This window comes from Cololabis saira, chromosome 3 (genome assembly GCF_033807715.1).
Source record: "Cololabis saira isolate AMF1-May2022 chromosome 3, fColSai1.1, whole genome shotgun sequence".
NCBI classification, from domain to species: Eukaryota; Metazoa; Chordata; class Actinopteri; order Beloniformes; family Belonidae; genus Cololabis; species Cololabis saira.
Genome location: NC_084589.1, coordinates 19,277,441 through 19,292,903, shown reverse-complemented (window position 1 = coordinate 19,292,903; position 15,463 = coordinate 19,277,441). Strand labels below are relative to the sequence as shown.

The following is a 15,463-nucleotide window of genomic DNA, read 5'->3' as shown; positions in this document are numbered from 1 at the left end:
ACTTCTTCAAATATCACAATTCCATGTTAAGTCTTTATGGTTATACTATATTTCCCCAAAACAGTTCTTTAAAACTGTGTAAATGTTGCCATAGTTTAATGTCTGTACAGCTCTAACTGTGACAGCCTTAGCCCCACAGAGAAAGATCGCTTCCATCAGAGCAACACTTTTTAGCCCCTCCAGTCAGTGGTTTATGAAATAAGGCATGGTCCAAGTCCAAGTGGAAAGTCCAGGCTTCCAGCTCTTGTATGGCAGAATGACGGAAGAATCGATAAAATGACAAATGGGCACTAACACCAAGGCTAAAGTTCCTGAGATGGATAGATTTGGTGTTTCTTCCTCTCATCTATCATCAAATACAAGAGAGGAGAGCAAGGCCATTACAGGACAGCTAGCATCTTGTGTACTTATGAATTGAAAATTTGTCAAACCTTTTGTACCATTTGAGGAATTTCATTGCAACGCCTCATCAATCACTTATTTGAGGAAAAGAAATCTTGAAACTGTAGAAAGGATTACATTTTAGATGGATAATTTGCAAGTTTCAAAAAGTGCGCCAACAGTTCACTTCACTTTTCACTTTTATTTCCTCTGTGCCTGCCATTGGTTGTGTAACGTATTCAGCAATAAATAAATCATGTACGATTTGAAATAGTTCTTGCACAACCTTGTAGGAGAAAGACTTTATGCATAAAAAATAGACAAATGGAAATGTATGGAGAGCTGATGGTTAATTGTCACATTTGTGAGGAATACATTGCAAACCAAAAAATGTGTCTTATCTAAATCAACTGATTTACTGACAATGCAAATCCCATAAAGTCCACTAGAGGTCAGTATTGTAAGAAGCAAGTTATAACTTTGTTTGACGGTGCTACAGTAGAATAGATATATAGATAGATATATAGATATATAGATAGATAGATAGATAGATAGATAGATAGATAGATAGATAGATAGATAGATAGATAGATAGATAGATAGATAGATAGATAGATAGATAGATAGATAGATAGATAGATAGATAGATAGATAGATAGATAGATAGATAGATAGATAGATAGAAAAACTTTGCTGATCATGAATTATATTTGGGGACTTAGCAGCACTTACAATAATAGAGAAACAAAGATATTAAAAATGAATTAAAAAATATCCCAACATACCATTTAAATTTTGTAATCCTATTAATGTATCACATCGTGTTTATAGAACATGGTAGAAAGGTTTAAAGTGCTAACTTGTTTACCTTTAGATTTGATCATGTTCACTATAATATATAAAGTAAATTGAATTACTCTAAGAGTGAGATGGTTAATTACAAATTTTGTACGACACACTAAGTGACACGGAGCATTTACGAGGTCCCACTAACTTTTTTTACATTCACGTCAATAACTCTCCAGACTGTCATTTTGCTTCTTGTAGCTTGTCATAGAGAAGTCTTCACATTGATTTAGAAGTCTTTTCTTTCTTGCATGTTTTGTTTTCTCTGTACATAGTAAAGTAGTCTGCTGTTCCTGATTCATATGTTTAAGGTAAAATGCAGGTTGTGTTAAAAAGCCCCACTAGGACTGATTGATTTAATCTGAGCCATACAAATTTATAACGATTGTAGACTGAAAAATATCTGGAAGTGGGTAACAAACATGAACTTGATTGATTTTTATATACATATTTAGTAACATAAACTGTGTGACTAAAAATAGTAAGAATACATTCGATAAGGAAACATTTTTTTCATTCAAAAGCTGAATTCCCTGACCAAGAGTTTTGCTTAGGCCTGTATGTTACAGCCTGACATAGAAATTGTGTTTAAATATGAAATAACGGCTTATGACAATGAGATCAGAGCAGGACACAAACTTAGAAGGTCTCGAACTATTACATTTTTAATTATCCTCTTTTTATATATTATTAAACTTTTAAAAGGTTATTCTCCCTCTGGAGTAGATTTAACATGGTGATAATGTTTATTCAGCCAATAATATCCCTTGCAGCCAGGTGTCACACCAGTACACACATGGGATTGTCAGGATGTAACTGCAACCCCTGCTCATGGAGGTCACACTGTTTTACCAGGCTGCCATAGCATCACCATTACTGTCACTTCTTTTTTTAAACCTATTTTTCAGTTGCAGCAAGTTCCCAGCAAGGAAGAACATGAAAGAAATTTGGACTGATGAATTTCTTATATTCCCAGCTGCCCTGCACTTTTCTTCACCACCATCACATACCTGTACCACTGATTCCACCGAGGATTATAGTGTTTTACTTTGCTGTACATAGGATTAGTATGTCTGGAGTAGCCACACAGATTTACATAACAGAGACACACACAGGGTGTGAGCGTGGAATGCCATTAGTATAAATGTTTGATTGTTTCTTTGCACCATGACTAATAATCCCCCGACCCACCCACCTAATCATTGCTTTCTCTCTGAGGAGCTCTGGTCTGTTATCAGTCATTACAGGAAGCCTAATTATCCAACTGGCATTCTGCACACGCTCACAGAGAACTTCCTGAAGGTGACCTTTTCATGTCGCCATAGAAACTGCCTCTCTCTGCTCAGAGTAGCTCAGCTTGTACACAGAGAGAAACACAGACGGGGAATGATAATGGAATATTTTCTGCTGAAAACTGGAAGGTTGGAATGTGATATCAAAGGCAGAAATCCTGTGATGATGGCAGCACAGATAGTTTTGTTGAGCATTTAATCAGCAAACACAGAGTTTTTATGTGTTATACTATACCGTATGTATCCAAAAAGCTCAAAATGAAAACCAAAGAGGCCCACCATTTCATCTGGGAATAAATTACTTTTCACTCAATCTTGTTGGGTTTAAACACATCTGTAATCTATGAGAGGTTTTGCTGCACATTCTGAATCAGGAAAAAGTTGAGGTAGGATGGGGAAAAAAATGTCCTTTGTTCTCATTAACTTAAGAAAGTTTAATTGGCATCATGTTCTGTCTTCATGCCTGCAACACACTGTCCCAAAATATTGGATGAGGTTCATTTAGGGGGAGTAATCATGCTTCCCAAATGGTGAGTTTTTGAAATGTGCATATGACTGATTGTGTACATTGAAATGTTGCTCAAAGGAAGATTGGAAGGTACTTAGATGTTTCTCTCACAGCAGTGTGAAATATTAGCAAGCTGGTCAGGGAGATTTAAGGAATTAGAGGAGAAGGGCTCAACCTTAAGTTGGACACCTGATTCTTTTTACTGCGGTGCAGGAAGATAACCCGAATCTGAAAGGAATAAAAGTACAAAGTGTACTCAAACTTTTCAAAGGGCCCAATAAAATCAGGGAGAGCGCTGCAATAACAGGCAGGATATAAGAACAAATGTATGAAGACTAATTGAAACAGTTAGTACTTCATTTGCATATAATTTAACATTTTACATTTGAACTGTTATTATTCTTTATGACTGTGATGTAGCTAGTAGGATGAAGTATGAAGAGATGATTAGTTTCAGTTATAAACCAAAGAATTCTAGACACAAATGTCAGTTCACCGGGGATGAGAAAAGATGAAAATATTGGTCTGACAAATTCACCAATTACTTCCTCAATATGTACATACAACACAGCCCAAGAGTTCAGAGGAGACATATTCTATTGGGAGAAATGGGGGAAATTTCCCAAAATAACAACTAGAAAACTCATAAGTTGCAACAAAAAGGTCTGGATGATGGAAATGAGCATGAGGGGCGGCCAAAATTATTTCTTGGGACTTTCTTTCTTTCAATTCTGAAAATTGAAACAATAAATGTTAAGTTTCCTTTAAAGTGCTAATTAGTTACTGGTCAAAATCACTGTTTTAACAGGAATCTCATTTTCATTCAGCTGTTAAACAGGGATGCTGTATTTGGGTCTTGACGTTTGTTTTTTGACTTCTCCTTGACTCACACTTTCTTTGAGGGGAGCAGAGATGTTGACTAACAGCGAACGTCACTGGCAGAAAATAGTTTGGAATGTGATTGGAATCCTGTAATGTGACGTGTTTTCCATCAATATTCACTTTTGTGATGATTGACTAAATGTCTACTTTGCTATTCATTTGACTGATTGATTGAAATCTTTATTTCGAGCATACATAAAAAAAGAATTACACAAAACAACAAAAAAGAATATAAATAAACAGTCATTAAACAAAATCAAAGGGAAATGTCATTAATATAAGAAACACTATCTATCTATCTATCTATCTATCTATCTATCTATCTATCTATCTATCTATCTATCTATCTATCTATCTATCTATCTATCTATCTATCTATCTATCTATCTATCTATCTATCTATCTATCTATCTATCTATCTATCTATCTATCTATCTATCTATCTATCTATCTATCTATCTATCTATCTATCTATCTATCTATCTATCTATCTATCTGTTCATTCATTAAGGTTATCTGCTCATCCTCCCGCCTGGTTATTTATACTCGCAGATGAATCATATGTTGTCATGGATGGCGCGCCTGCGCAGTAAGGACCGTGAGAATCTGAATCATAGATGGGATGCGAGGGAGAGAGAGGTGAGTGTCGAGTGATGGGACCCGGCTGAGGAAACGGCAGCGAGTGATCTCCCTCCGAGCTGCTAGATGTCAGGTAAATTAGATTTTTAATTTTATTTTTGTCATTTATGCATAATTGGTGCGGATTATTTTAGTAGATGGGAGTTTTATCGATGCCTTGTACTGACAGCTTGAGGAGAACCGAAGAGGCGGTCAATGGTGTCACCTTTGCACATCAAATCTCACATTCGGAAGAACGGCGTCCACATGTGCAATACATTTCAAGTGAACTTCGTTTTGTCTTGAAATTGATTCAATTAGTCCAGTTTTAATTTGCAAGTGTTTTTTTTTTTATTCCGGGCGTTGTTTCATTCCAGTCAGATGAAGTGAAACTTCGCCCGTGACCGTGGCCGCGGATGTCCCTGCGTGTCTGGGGCATCTCTGCGTTTACCTCGGATGTTTCTGTCTGACATTGATCGACCCACATCGATGCAAAGTTCACCTTTCTAAGTTGAATTGAAGAGCGCGTCTGCAGCTCACGGCGGGGAGGGGGTGGTGCTGTTTTCAGACTGGCGTCACACATTACGTGTGTGTGTTTTCCTGCCCGCTGAGGGCAGGATGACGGCAATGGCGCTCAGCATCAGCATCCCCCAGCTCCAGCTTCAGCTTCAGCGGTCATTGGATCACAAATTGAAATTTTGAAAATATTATATTGTCACATAGATCCATTCTGGTGTTTTATCTCTTTTTTGGTGAATATTTTCTGAGATGAAACAAGTGTCTTTAAATCAAAAGATTAAATTCTGTTTCAGCTTCACACTTCTCACTTCTCACATGATTTTGATTTGATTTTTGATTTGATTTGATTTGTACATGTAAAAAACAACAATTCAAGAGAAGATAAGAAAACAAAACAACAAAACAAAGAATGTCATACTTTATCTTAATTTACATGTGCAAAAAGGAGTAAGAAGTCTAAACTTATTTAGTCCTGACTCCTACCCCCATTCACTAATCACTCGCATACTGTACTCACACTGCTAAATAACAGTATTTTATATATATATATATATATATATATATATATATATATATATATATATATATATATATATATATATATATAGAGAGAGAGAGAGAGAGAGAGAGAGAGAGAGAGAGAGAGAGAGAGAGAGAGAGAGGATTTTAACCTTATCTTCATGTAAAGTAAGTATATCTGCCAGCTGTGGGTCCATCCTACCATTTTCACAGTTTTATTATTCTCCATTGTTTTAGTTTAACTACCGCTGATACACAGATCTCCATTTATGCAGGATATAAAACTCTGGAAGTTGCATTTTTCCTGTTGTCTGTGGTGTTTTTTCACTTATGCACAAGGCTGTCTCGCACATGACACCAGTGTCCTCAGTAGACAAATTAAGCATTAACATGATTAGCACAAGGCACCCGGGGACAGTGCACCTCATCTTAATGTTCCATGTCAATAATCACAAGCACATTATGTTCCTGGCTTCAGTACCGGCAGTTCTCACACACCTTGTGCATTTATGTTTTAAATTGGTCTATTTATAAATGTGTGCATATTTTGACTGAAGACTTTGAACAATATATATCCTCTTTAAGATCCAAACATCAGCAAGCACAATCAGATAACAAGGACAAGGTTTCAGCAGGAAATTGAGCTGGACCTTGCATCAATGAATATACTTTAGTGTTATTTACTTCTCTATGTTCTCAAAATGGTGACTGTTACTCGGATATGGTGCCTGTTGAGGGTATTGGATATCAGCCTGTTACAAGGAGTGCTCAAGCAGGCTTGCTTTCTTTGACTTTATAGTAAAACTATTGAATTTACAAAAATAATATTTTTAATGAACCAGGAGAGCTGTTGAGCCACAAGGTTTTGTTTCAAGGTGAACTCTGCAACAATTCCCTTGACTTTCTTTATTTGACTTTTTCATCTGAATTTTGTGATTTCTCTCTGAGGAAACTGCTTCATAGAAACTGAAAAATATGAAGAAAAGTCATAATGAAACATCTTTCTATTTACAGAACTCAACACATCAAATACTGATGCTTTTAACAGTGTGCTGTTACATGTGCACGCTTAAAAAATGGATCTGTTGTTTGTAATAGTTAGCTGTCATTTTTATTTTCATTACATTTTTTAGTGGTCCTTAAATGGCACAGCACAACCAACTGTAATTTATTTCAGTTTTCAAATCTATTTATTTCACATTAGATCATATAATCAAAACAGGCTAAGCTAGCCAACAACAACAACAACATGTATTTAATGGCTGAGAATGATCGATAAGGAAGTAGCCATTAAATCCAATCATGAAGCCAAAAAAATATATATATATTTTTGATTATACTATTCTTTACTGATATACCCCTAATAATAGTCTAGTTATATTCTAAGCAGGGCCGCCGCAAGGGGTGTGCGAACCGTGTGACCCAAGGGCCTCGCGCTATGGGCGTTTTTTTTTTTTTTTTTTTTTCCTTCTTTCCCTTATAAATATCAACAGTCACGTTCCATTACAGACCTCAATGTGTATTAGTCTGTGCATATCAATAAATATATGTGCAATGATGTGCTTGCTGATTGATGTCTCTGCGCAGCTGCGCGTGTTGTTCAATACGACTGCGTCAGACCAAGCGCAGACACAAGGTGCTCTGATCCAGACGGGTGGATTGTGTAACAAACTGTCACACAATGTCGAGAGAACGAGACAGATTCAGGAAATCTCCATCAGGGGATGAAAAAAGAAAAAAACTAAAGAAAATGGAAGAGTTTAATGCCTCTCTGAAAGGCTTGTTTGATAAATTTGTTACAAAAATCACCAATCCGACCGGGTCTCAAGCAGCCGCGGGGCCCCGCGTCGAGGCAAGAGATGATGATGAGGCAGGGAAAGGTATCCAGTATTTTGATAATTGGAGAGTTAAAATTGTGCATATAGACACCCGATCCGACCCGAAAAACCCCAAAAATTCCCCCCCAGCCATTTCGCACAGGGCCTCGCAAATCTCCCAGACAGCTCTGATTCTAAGTCATCTTAGATTTCGTCAAAATAAGGTGGTCCGTGTATAATTATGACATTTTATTTTGGGACTCCAAATGTACATCATACCTGTTGTTTGGAGCAACCATCACAGGAACATCAATGTTTTTTTCTGAGCTGCACCACAAACCCACAAACAGTGAATTAGAAAACACAAAGCTTTATATATCAACCTGCAGGGATTCATTTACAGTAAATAGTTGCCGTCAAAGTTTCAGCTCAGGTTGAAAACTCCATGAAATATGCAGAACAAGCAACAAACACAATTCCACATTAACAATTTAACCACAAACGACAATTTTGAAGTTGGCAAGAAACAATAGTTAATCTGCCTATTACTTATCTTATAAGATCAGAATCAGAATCAGGTTTATTTGGCCAAGTCAGCTCAAACAAGACAGGCAACTTGACTCGCTTATTTTCGCTCACTGCTGAAAGCATGGCTGCAACACTAAAGCAACACTAAAGTAGCAGAGAGAGCGAAACACCGTGGCAAGCGTCCAAGGCGCCATCTTGAAAGTCACAAAGATAACAAAGCCATCATAGGTCATGTGTTTAATTTTCAAAGCCAACACAGTGGAACGTAGCATATATAATGCATTACTTGTAACACACAGCACAGCAGGCAGTCGTGCATCTTGCACAGTGGCCATGATTTCAGAGGTGACATTTGTATACGAAAACTTGATGTAAACACAATACCCTAATATGAAAATGTCTTTCCAAAAGTAGTCCTGGGTGGGGCTACAGAGATTTATAAGCATGAACTTTGTTTCCATGATTAAACATACACACACCCATGATGTATTTTGGTAATAATGGCCTAGATGTGATGACTTGCATGGAGTATTTTTAGTCGCCTGAAACAATGCTGAATGTAAAAATGAAGGTGTTCCAAATTGTTTCACAACAGAGGAAAAGGAGGATGCATCATTAATCTCAATGTACTGAGGCAGCCATGCTTTCAGCACTATGTTACATAACTTGGCAGTATGTGTGAGGGTACAGTGCATGTTTGTGTGTTTGAATGCAGCATGTAATGTGTTTATGCGCAGCTGGAAACTAGACGGAGTTTGTCGACTAACTGCGTGCGTGGTTTTTCGTAGCGAGTGTGCATGTATGCATTCACGTAATAAATGAAATCATGCATGTGTTCCCGACTAGACAGGTGTGAAGGATGACTTCATGCTCAGAGATCTGTGGGTCAGACTATGGTGAGCAAGCTCAGGCCGGTGGGAAATACCAGCAGTATGGAGTTCGATCTTACCTACACCAGGTAACAGTGTGTGTTCTCAGGCACATCTACAACAGTGTATGTGTGTACATATACACAGCTATACATAAACTGTACATATGCACCTCTTTCTCGCAGTTTTACGAGGAATGCACGGGTTCTATCTGGGAGCGTGATGAAGATTTTCAGATTCAGAGATCGCCTGGAAGGTGGAGCTCTTTACTCTGGAAGGTAATTTTTACGATTGCATGCAAGAGATCAGCTGCAACTAAAACCACACTTGGCTTCCCTAAAGCATCTGTAGATTCACATCATTCAGATGCACATCATTTGTCTCCCACAATACAGGTCTGTCTCGCGTTTGGAACCCTGATCTTGTTTGCAGGCCTCATTGTCCTCGTGGTGGGATATGCAACTCCAGCCAGGATAGAAGCGTTTGGTGAAGATGACCTCCTCTTTGTTGACAGGTATCACAACAGAAGCCTCAATTTGTTCTTTCTTTTTAATCTGTTAGCTCTTAAATGTGTTCGAGTGAACTGGAACAAAAATGCAAGCTAGAGTTCTATTGAGAATTAAAGTTGTAAAACTGTACAAAAGAAAACATAACAGTACTGGAAGGCACAGGAATTAAACTCTAGCTGTCTTTTCAATTATGTATTTTCTGAACAGCCACGCCGTCAGTTTCAACCGTGCCCTGGATGTGTGTAAGCTGACCGGCGCTGTGCTCTTCTGTGTGGGCGGCACCTCCATGGCGGTCGGTCTTCTGCTCTCTGCCTTTGCCAAGAGCTACTCCAAAGAGGAACTGTATCTGCAGCAGAAGTTTAAGGAGCGGCTGGCAGATCTGCATGCAACAGTTGGTAATGTGGCATCTTCCATTTTTCTGACTTTACACGTACTTAAATGATGGTTCAAATCCAATTTGCAAAGCTGTGACAATGTTGTCATGTTTGAATTGTGAACACCCTTCTTACACCACAGGTTCACCAATAATGAGAACAGCAACCCCTGGAGAGGGAAAGGTCCCCGTCACTCTTTCCAAAGTGCAGAACATCCAACCGGGGGCCACAAAATCAGAGACCTGATCGGTGTCCACAGGAAAGAAGATCGATGAGTGTGCAGACCGCGTGTGAATGTGTGGGTGTGTGTGGATCTTTGTGAGCACTTTTTTTGAAAGGTCAGCTTACATGACTGACAGTATTGGGTCCTTATATTCATTCAACATGTTTGACATTCAAGCTTGATTTTAATGACTAAAAGCAACTGAACAAGGGTTTATTGTCAGCACCACAGACAGTGTAAGAGAAAACTAAAAACAGAAGCAAATTAGAAGACAGTATCCACTTAAAAACACAAGATTTTCCAATGGACTTTTTCTTTTCAGGTGAATTCACATTTTATGAGAGTGGAACGTGTTACTTCCTTATCTAAAGTTATGAGTAATTAGGCCATAGTCTCAGATGTGATCAAAACTAATATTGAACACAATGATTTTCTGTCTGTGGTGAAAATCGGGGCTTCAGCGTTTGTATCTGAGGACTCTTTACCTCTAAATCAAAGCAGCTCTGGGAGTTCATCCAAAGACTGACCATGACAGCTGGGAATCAACAGATAAAGAGTATTGCAATAGCATCATAGCTTATAAATGCTTATTTTCAGTGCAGTTTTAACACATGGTTTGCTGCAATAAGGGATTCATCTGACTATCTGTTGTATTAAAGAATATTATTAGTTTTGTACACATTTACTTCCCTACACGGTCCCTGCCATTGTCTATTTTTCTCCCTGTGGCCAATGCAAAGATTAACACGCAAATGTTTCTGTACCTGAGGCATTTTGCAGCACTCTGAATCGAGCACTTGTTAGCTACCTGTCACCATAGGGTGCCACTTTGAAAAAGCAAGATGGAACAAGAGAGTCAGATGTCAGGGCAGACGGGTTGCATAAGAGGCGGCTGATGAGAACACGCCCAGCTCTCTGATGAGCAGCAGAAGTGTTCTTGACGGCGCTAATGGTCGTCATGATTCAGAGATGCTTAATGACATCCTTCCTGCTCTCGCTCACAAAACGTTATAAGACATTCTGTAGGTGCTCTCACTGACCAGAATAGCGTGAAATACAAGTGAACTGATGAAATATATCATAGTTAAAGCATTTATGGCAGGATTTGCTTCCTGCTGTATCTGAGAAAAATCTGTAGACACAGAAGGTTTCATTTAATTTATTTCAGGTTAGGCTAGCTTACAATAACTAACATACAAGCACAATAAGGTGTTAGTGGTCATGTTTTGCTGCTTTTCAAAATGACGAGTCTACACATATGCTATGAATATATTTCTGTGATTCTGCCATTTTAAGTTGTGCTTATTTTTTCTTAATCTTCTCTTTTTGTTCATATAATTGATCATTTGTGCATAAATGCAACATAAAATAGTGTACTGTACTTGGTTAGAACAATTTTATTATAGACATTTTTAAGTACGATCAAGCCGCAAGCATCTTGGTTTGCATAAATGTTGCAGGTCTAGAACAGGTATGATCAGTAAACGGCTGCAGGAGGCAAATTGCTGTCCTGACTACAGAGCTTCATGTAAGTTGACCTTTTAACATCATTCCTGCAACCTTCATTTTCTTGTCTTTCTACTTGAATTAGGAATCATTAAATTATGTCATTTTAAACCAATTGGGCCCAAGTGAAAAAAAAAAAATAGCTAAATGAAGAATTAGACAAACTGTTGTGGATGAATGCTCCATTTAGTTGAATGTGCTGATTTATGATTTCCTGCTAATCCAGGATGCATTGCGGTTTCAAAGCCATATTGAACATCTTTTCCGCTCTGAATCTTTTCATTCTCATTTCCTCATGATCTTACTTCATCTTAATGTATCAGTGAATTCTCCCATCGATAGAAATACTGCACTTGTTGGATTAGGCAGAAATACTGTATATCAGTGACCATATACAGTATGTCTATTTTTCAAAGAACACAATAAAAAGGATATATTCGCAGCTCAAATAAGTATGAAAATGTTGTTGTTTTTGCATTTCATTTTATTTCAGCTCATTTCAGTTTTGTTTACATAATAACAACAGAAAACCTAAATAAAAATGCTGTTTAATTTAATTGGGAAATATCTCTTTTTACAGGAAGAGACCTCTAAACTGTCTTTTGATGGGATAAAAAGAGACCTACTACAAGTACCAACTGCCTATTATAGTCCAGTTAAACCCTCACCAGTTTTCACTTTTCAAGGAGTTGTAGCATGTAGTAAAATGATAGAGTTTCTGTGACACTTTAACACAGCAGTGTTACTAGTGTTGCTAGTTATCAATGTCTTAATGGCTGAATGTGAGTGATGAAGCCAATATTGTTCAAGTCCTCATATCCTAAAGACAAGCTTTGTCAAAATGGGACATTTAGAGCCTAATCTTAAATGTGGGTTGGGTTTTCTGTCTTTTGAAACCAAATTAGGACCTGGTCCCACGAGAGAAGAGATTCTCGCTCTATTTAATGATGTTCTGGCGACCACAACTGTACCTGACTTCAAAGTGCTTGACTGTGAAAAGTTCTTAGAGTAAAATTTACATCCAGTGCTTTGCTGAGACACGAAACAGGGGGCTAGATTTACCTCACAAGATCACACGTACCATCAGTCAGGTGATTTAAATGGTTGGCACAGTCGAAGTCCCACTTAAAGCTACTGAGAACGTGAGAATATATTCATGAATATGTGAGTCCTGCCTAACCCTTTCAGATGTGAAGAGAACGGTTTTAAGGTTTCACCTGGATTCAGCAGAGAGCCAATGGAGAGGAGCTCAAATTAAAGAAATAAAAAAAGAAATAAAAAGTTTTCTGTAAATAATGATGTGCTTAATTATCAGTACTGAATGAGAAAAGGAGAACATATTCAACTTCACAACATGCTGCATACTTGTATGCTCTGTTCATTGTAGATAATACTGTACACTAAACAATTCTATCAATGGAAAGAGAAAGCCAAGTTGTCTGTTTTTCTGTTGTGCCATCATACACTTTATGGTTTAAATGGTGTCAAATGACACTAACCCTGTTAAAAGCTTTTGTATCTGCAGATATAGGTTTTAGCCTTACTAAGATATTATGGTTCTGAAATATACAGAATATTTAGAGCAGCATATTGGTACAGACAGAGTGGGTTTTTTCCCCCACATAATTCAGGAGAACTAAGAAAATTACTGATACGTTTATAAGTAGACCGGTGTAATTAAAGGAAAATGTCCAATTTTCTGTGGTGCTCCACCAGAAGTAATTACAATTTGTAATATTTATGCTCATTAAGGGGGTTGTTCAAGACCACTAAGACGTTATTAAGTAGTCCACACATACAGAGTGAGGGGCTTGTGGACAAAATGGAATTGATGTTGACTCCAGAAATAGCATCTGGAGCATCATCATCTCAACCATTCAGGCCTCGTGACTCACCACTGCTCCCGCCCCAGACTGCTTTTCTGTGTATCTCTTGTGCTTTGCTTTCTTTCTTCCTCACCCTCCCCATCACCCATGTTCCCCATGTCTCATGGGTGGTGACTCACAGACCGTTATGGTGTAAATCCCATTTTAAAGCTGCAGGGATACGAGGAGAGGCAGTTAGTGACTTCATGCAACTGTATTTATGACAAGCCAGTAAAGAAAAATATTGAATTAAAGAAAAGACAAAAGTATTGCCAGTATTACCAGTATTATCCTTGGGAACGGATTTAGAAATAGGTCAGATCACATTTCGGTGTGAATGTGAATGTGCTGTTACACCAATTAAGCCACAACTGTTTTAGAAATGTCTCACACACTTCACATTATTTGCAACGCAAAACACTGTTATGGCAGTTATTGTAATTAAACTGCAGGATGGCTCCAGTTATTTATTTACTCTTTTTTTATGTTGACCTCACAACCAAAAGGTAAAAAATAAATAAATAAAAATACATAAAGGAAAGTTTTGTTTCTAATTTTCAGAAAAATTGCATCTGAGTTTTCAGCTTTTACAGTTCTTCAATTATTAGACAGGAAAAGAGCAAAGGGATACTTTCACAGTCTTTCATTGTCTGTGTGTGGGTATCTACATAAAGTATACACGACGTGTATATACAAACATAGGGGGCATCATCCACAAATGTAAAAATGCGAAAAGGCTGCATCATGGCCCAAAAACCAGTGTCCCTGAGGTCGAATGTGTTTTGAATGAACAGTTGCTTAAAATAGAGATGGATTGACATACGGTAGGCTATGTACAAATGGCAAACGTACTGAAGCGTGAAATAAATAATGTCAGTGCTAGCCAGTGAGGGAATTAGGAGGTACAACTTGACAAGTATCAATGTGGCCTTGGAGACTTTTCTTATCTTACTGAACTCAGTTTGACCTTCACTGTTCCTACTAAAGGGATTTGCAAATATTGTTTTGTGTTTTAGTCAATTTGTTAAGGGTTAACCTCCAAGTTTTTTTTTGTTTAGTTTTTTTAACTGCATCATGTAAAATTATGAAAACATGTATGCATAATTACGACAGTAGTCTTTTGATTGACAGCTGCCAAAGCCAAAAATGAGCCTTGATCACTTTAGCTATTTTGAACAGAGCTGGGTCCCTGCTTCTTCATCTTCCTGTTAGGATCGACTAACTTTGTCCACTGAGATCCAGGTGTGACGATGCCAGAGAGACTGCAAACTGCATCATTTCTAATGTCGCCACTTAAACAACATTTGAAACAACAGGTCTGGTTGTTTGACACCTGTGAAACCAGCACACCTGTTGTTTCACAGTAGTCTAGTTATGACATAACTGCCGTGGCTCACCTGAAGGAGCTTGTTGCTAGCTGGGTGGAAGCACCAAAGGGGCTGCACAACTGCCATCATTTGGCGAAAGCTAATTGATGGTCAGACTTCCTCGTGTTCTTGTTTTAACTCACAAGACACATTTGATCTGAATGAACGTAAGTTTACATTAGTTAGTGTGGGTTAACTAAGGTGGGTGTGTTCCAGCCGGCGTCTAGGCCTGCTCTTTCTGCCCGTTTGCAACATGGTGCCACACACAGTAAAGGAAAAGGAAGCTTCAAAAGCACTCTGGCTTCCCTGTCTATAGGTATCACTTATTTTATTTAACATAACATTGGTGCTGCTACAGATAGGACATCATGGATGCTCATTTCTGGAGTGAGGTTTAAGCAGTGCTTGAATGTTTACAATACTCTGCCCAAAAATATTTAAGAAAACTAGATTAAGGGGACTGGTATAACACTATAGAAGTATCCAAAATTGGATACATCTCAATTGGATTAAAATTAAATGGAACTTGACACCCACAAAATAAGTTAGTGAATCATCAGCACGTTGTTTTAAAAGTTATAGTTTTATTTTCTGGTCACAGACGGATAAATAATCAGATATGTATTTCAGCATGACATCGTGAAAGTGTACAATATGTAATGCAACAAGACTTTCAGACTGTTTTTATTTTGTATTTTTTGTGTATTTTGTTTTATTATTCTGACGGATACATCATTTCATATTGACTACTATGCCTATCTAAAACATTCATCTGTATGATTAGCTTATGGAAATGCCAAACATGCCATACAAAGTCATACTTTTAGCAGGCTGAGGTAT

At 37.8% G+C, this 15,463-nt stretch overlaps 1 protein-coding gene across 2 annotated transcripts; it reads left to right on the top strand.

The window, feature by feature from the left end:
• The first annotated feature begins 4,520 nt into the window (after positions 1-4,520).
• On the top strand, positions 4,521-12,727 carry nrsn1 (neurensin 1). 2 transcript variants are annotated; one of them, XM_061716421.1, is made up of 6 exons: positions 4,521-4,621; positions 8,757-8,868; positions 8,965-9,057; positions 9,175-9,293; positions 9,496-9,683; positions 9,805-12,726. In XM_061716421.1, the coding sequence occupies exons 2-6, from the start codon at positions 8,770-8,772 to the stop codon at positions 9,906-9,908; spliced, it is 603 nt and encodes a 200-aa protein (XP_061572405.1). In that variant the 5' UTR covers positions 4,521-4,621; positions 8,757-8,769; the 3' UTR covers positions 9,909-12,726. The 2 variants fall into 2 exon arrangements, with proteins under 2 accessions (XP_061572405.1, XP_061572407.1); XM_061716423.1 differs by having other exon boundaries at positions 4,535-4,621; positions 8,761-8,868; positions 9,805-12,727.
• Positions 12,728-15,463: the final 2,736 nt, after the last annotated feature.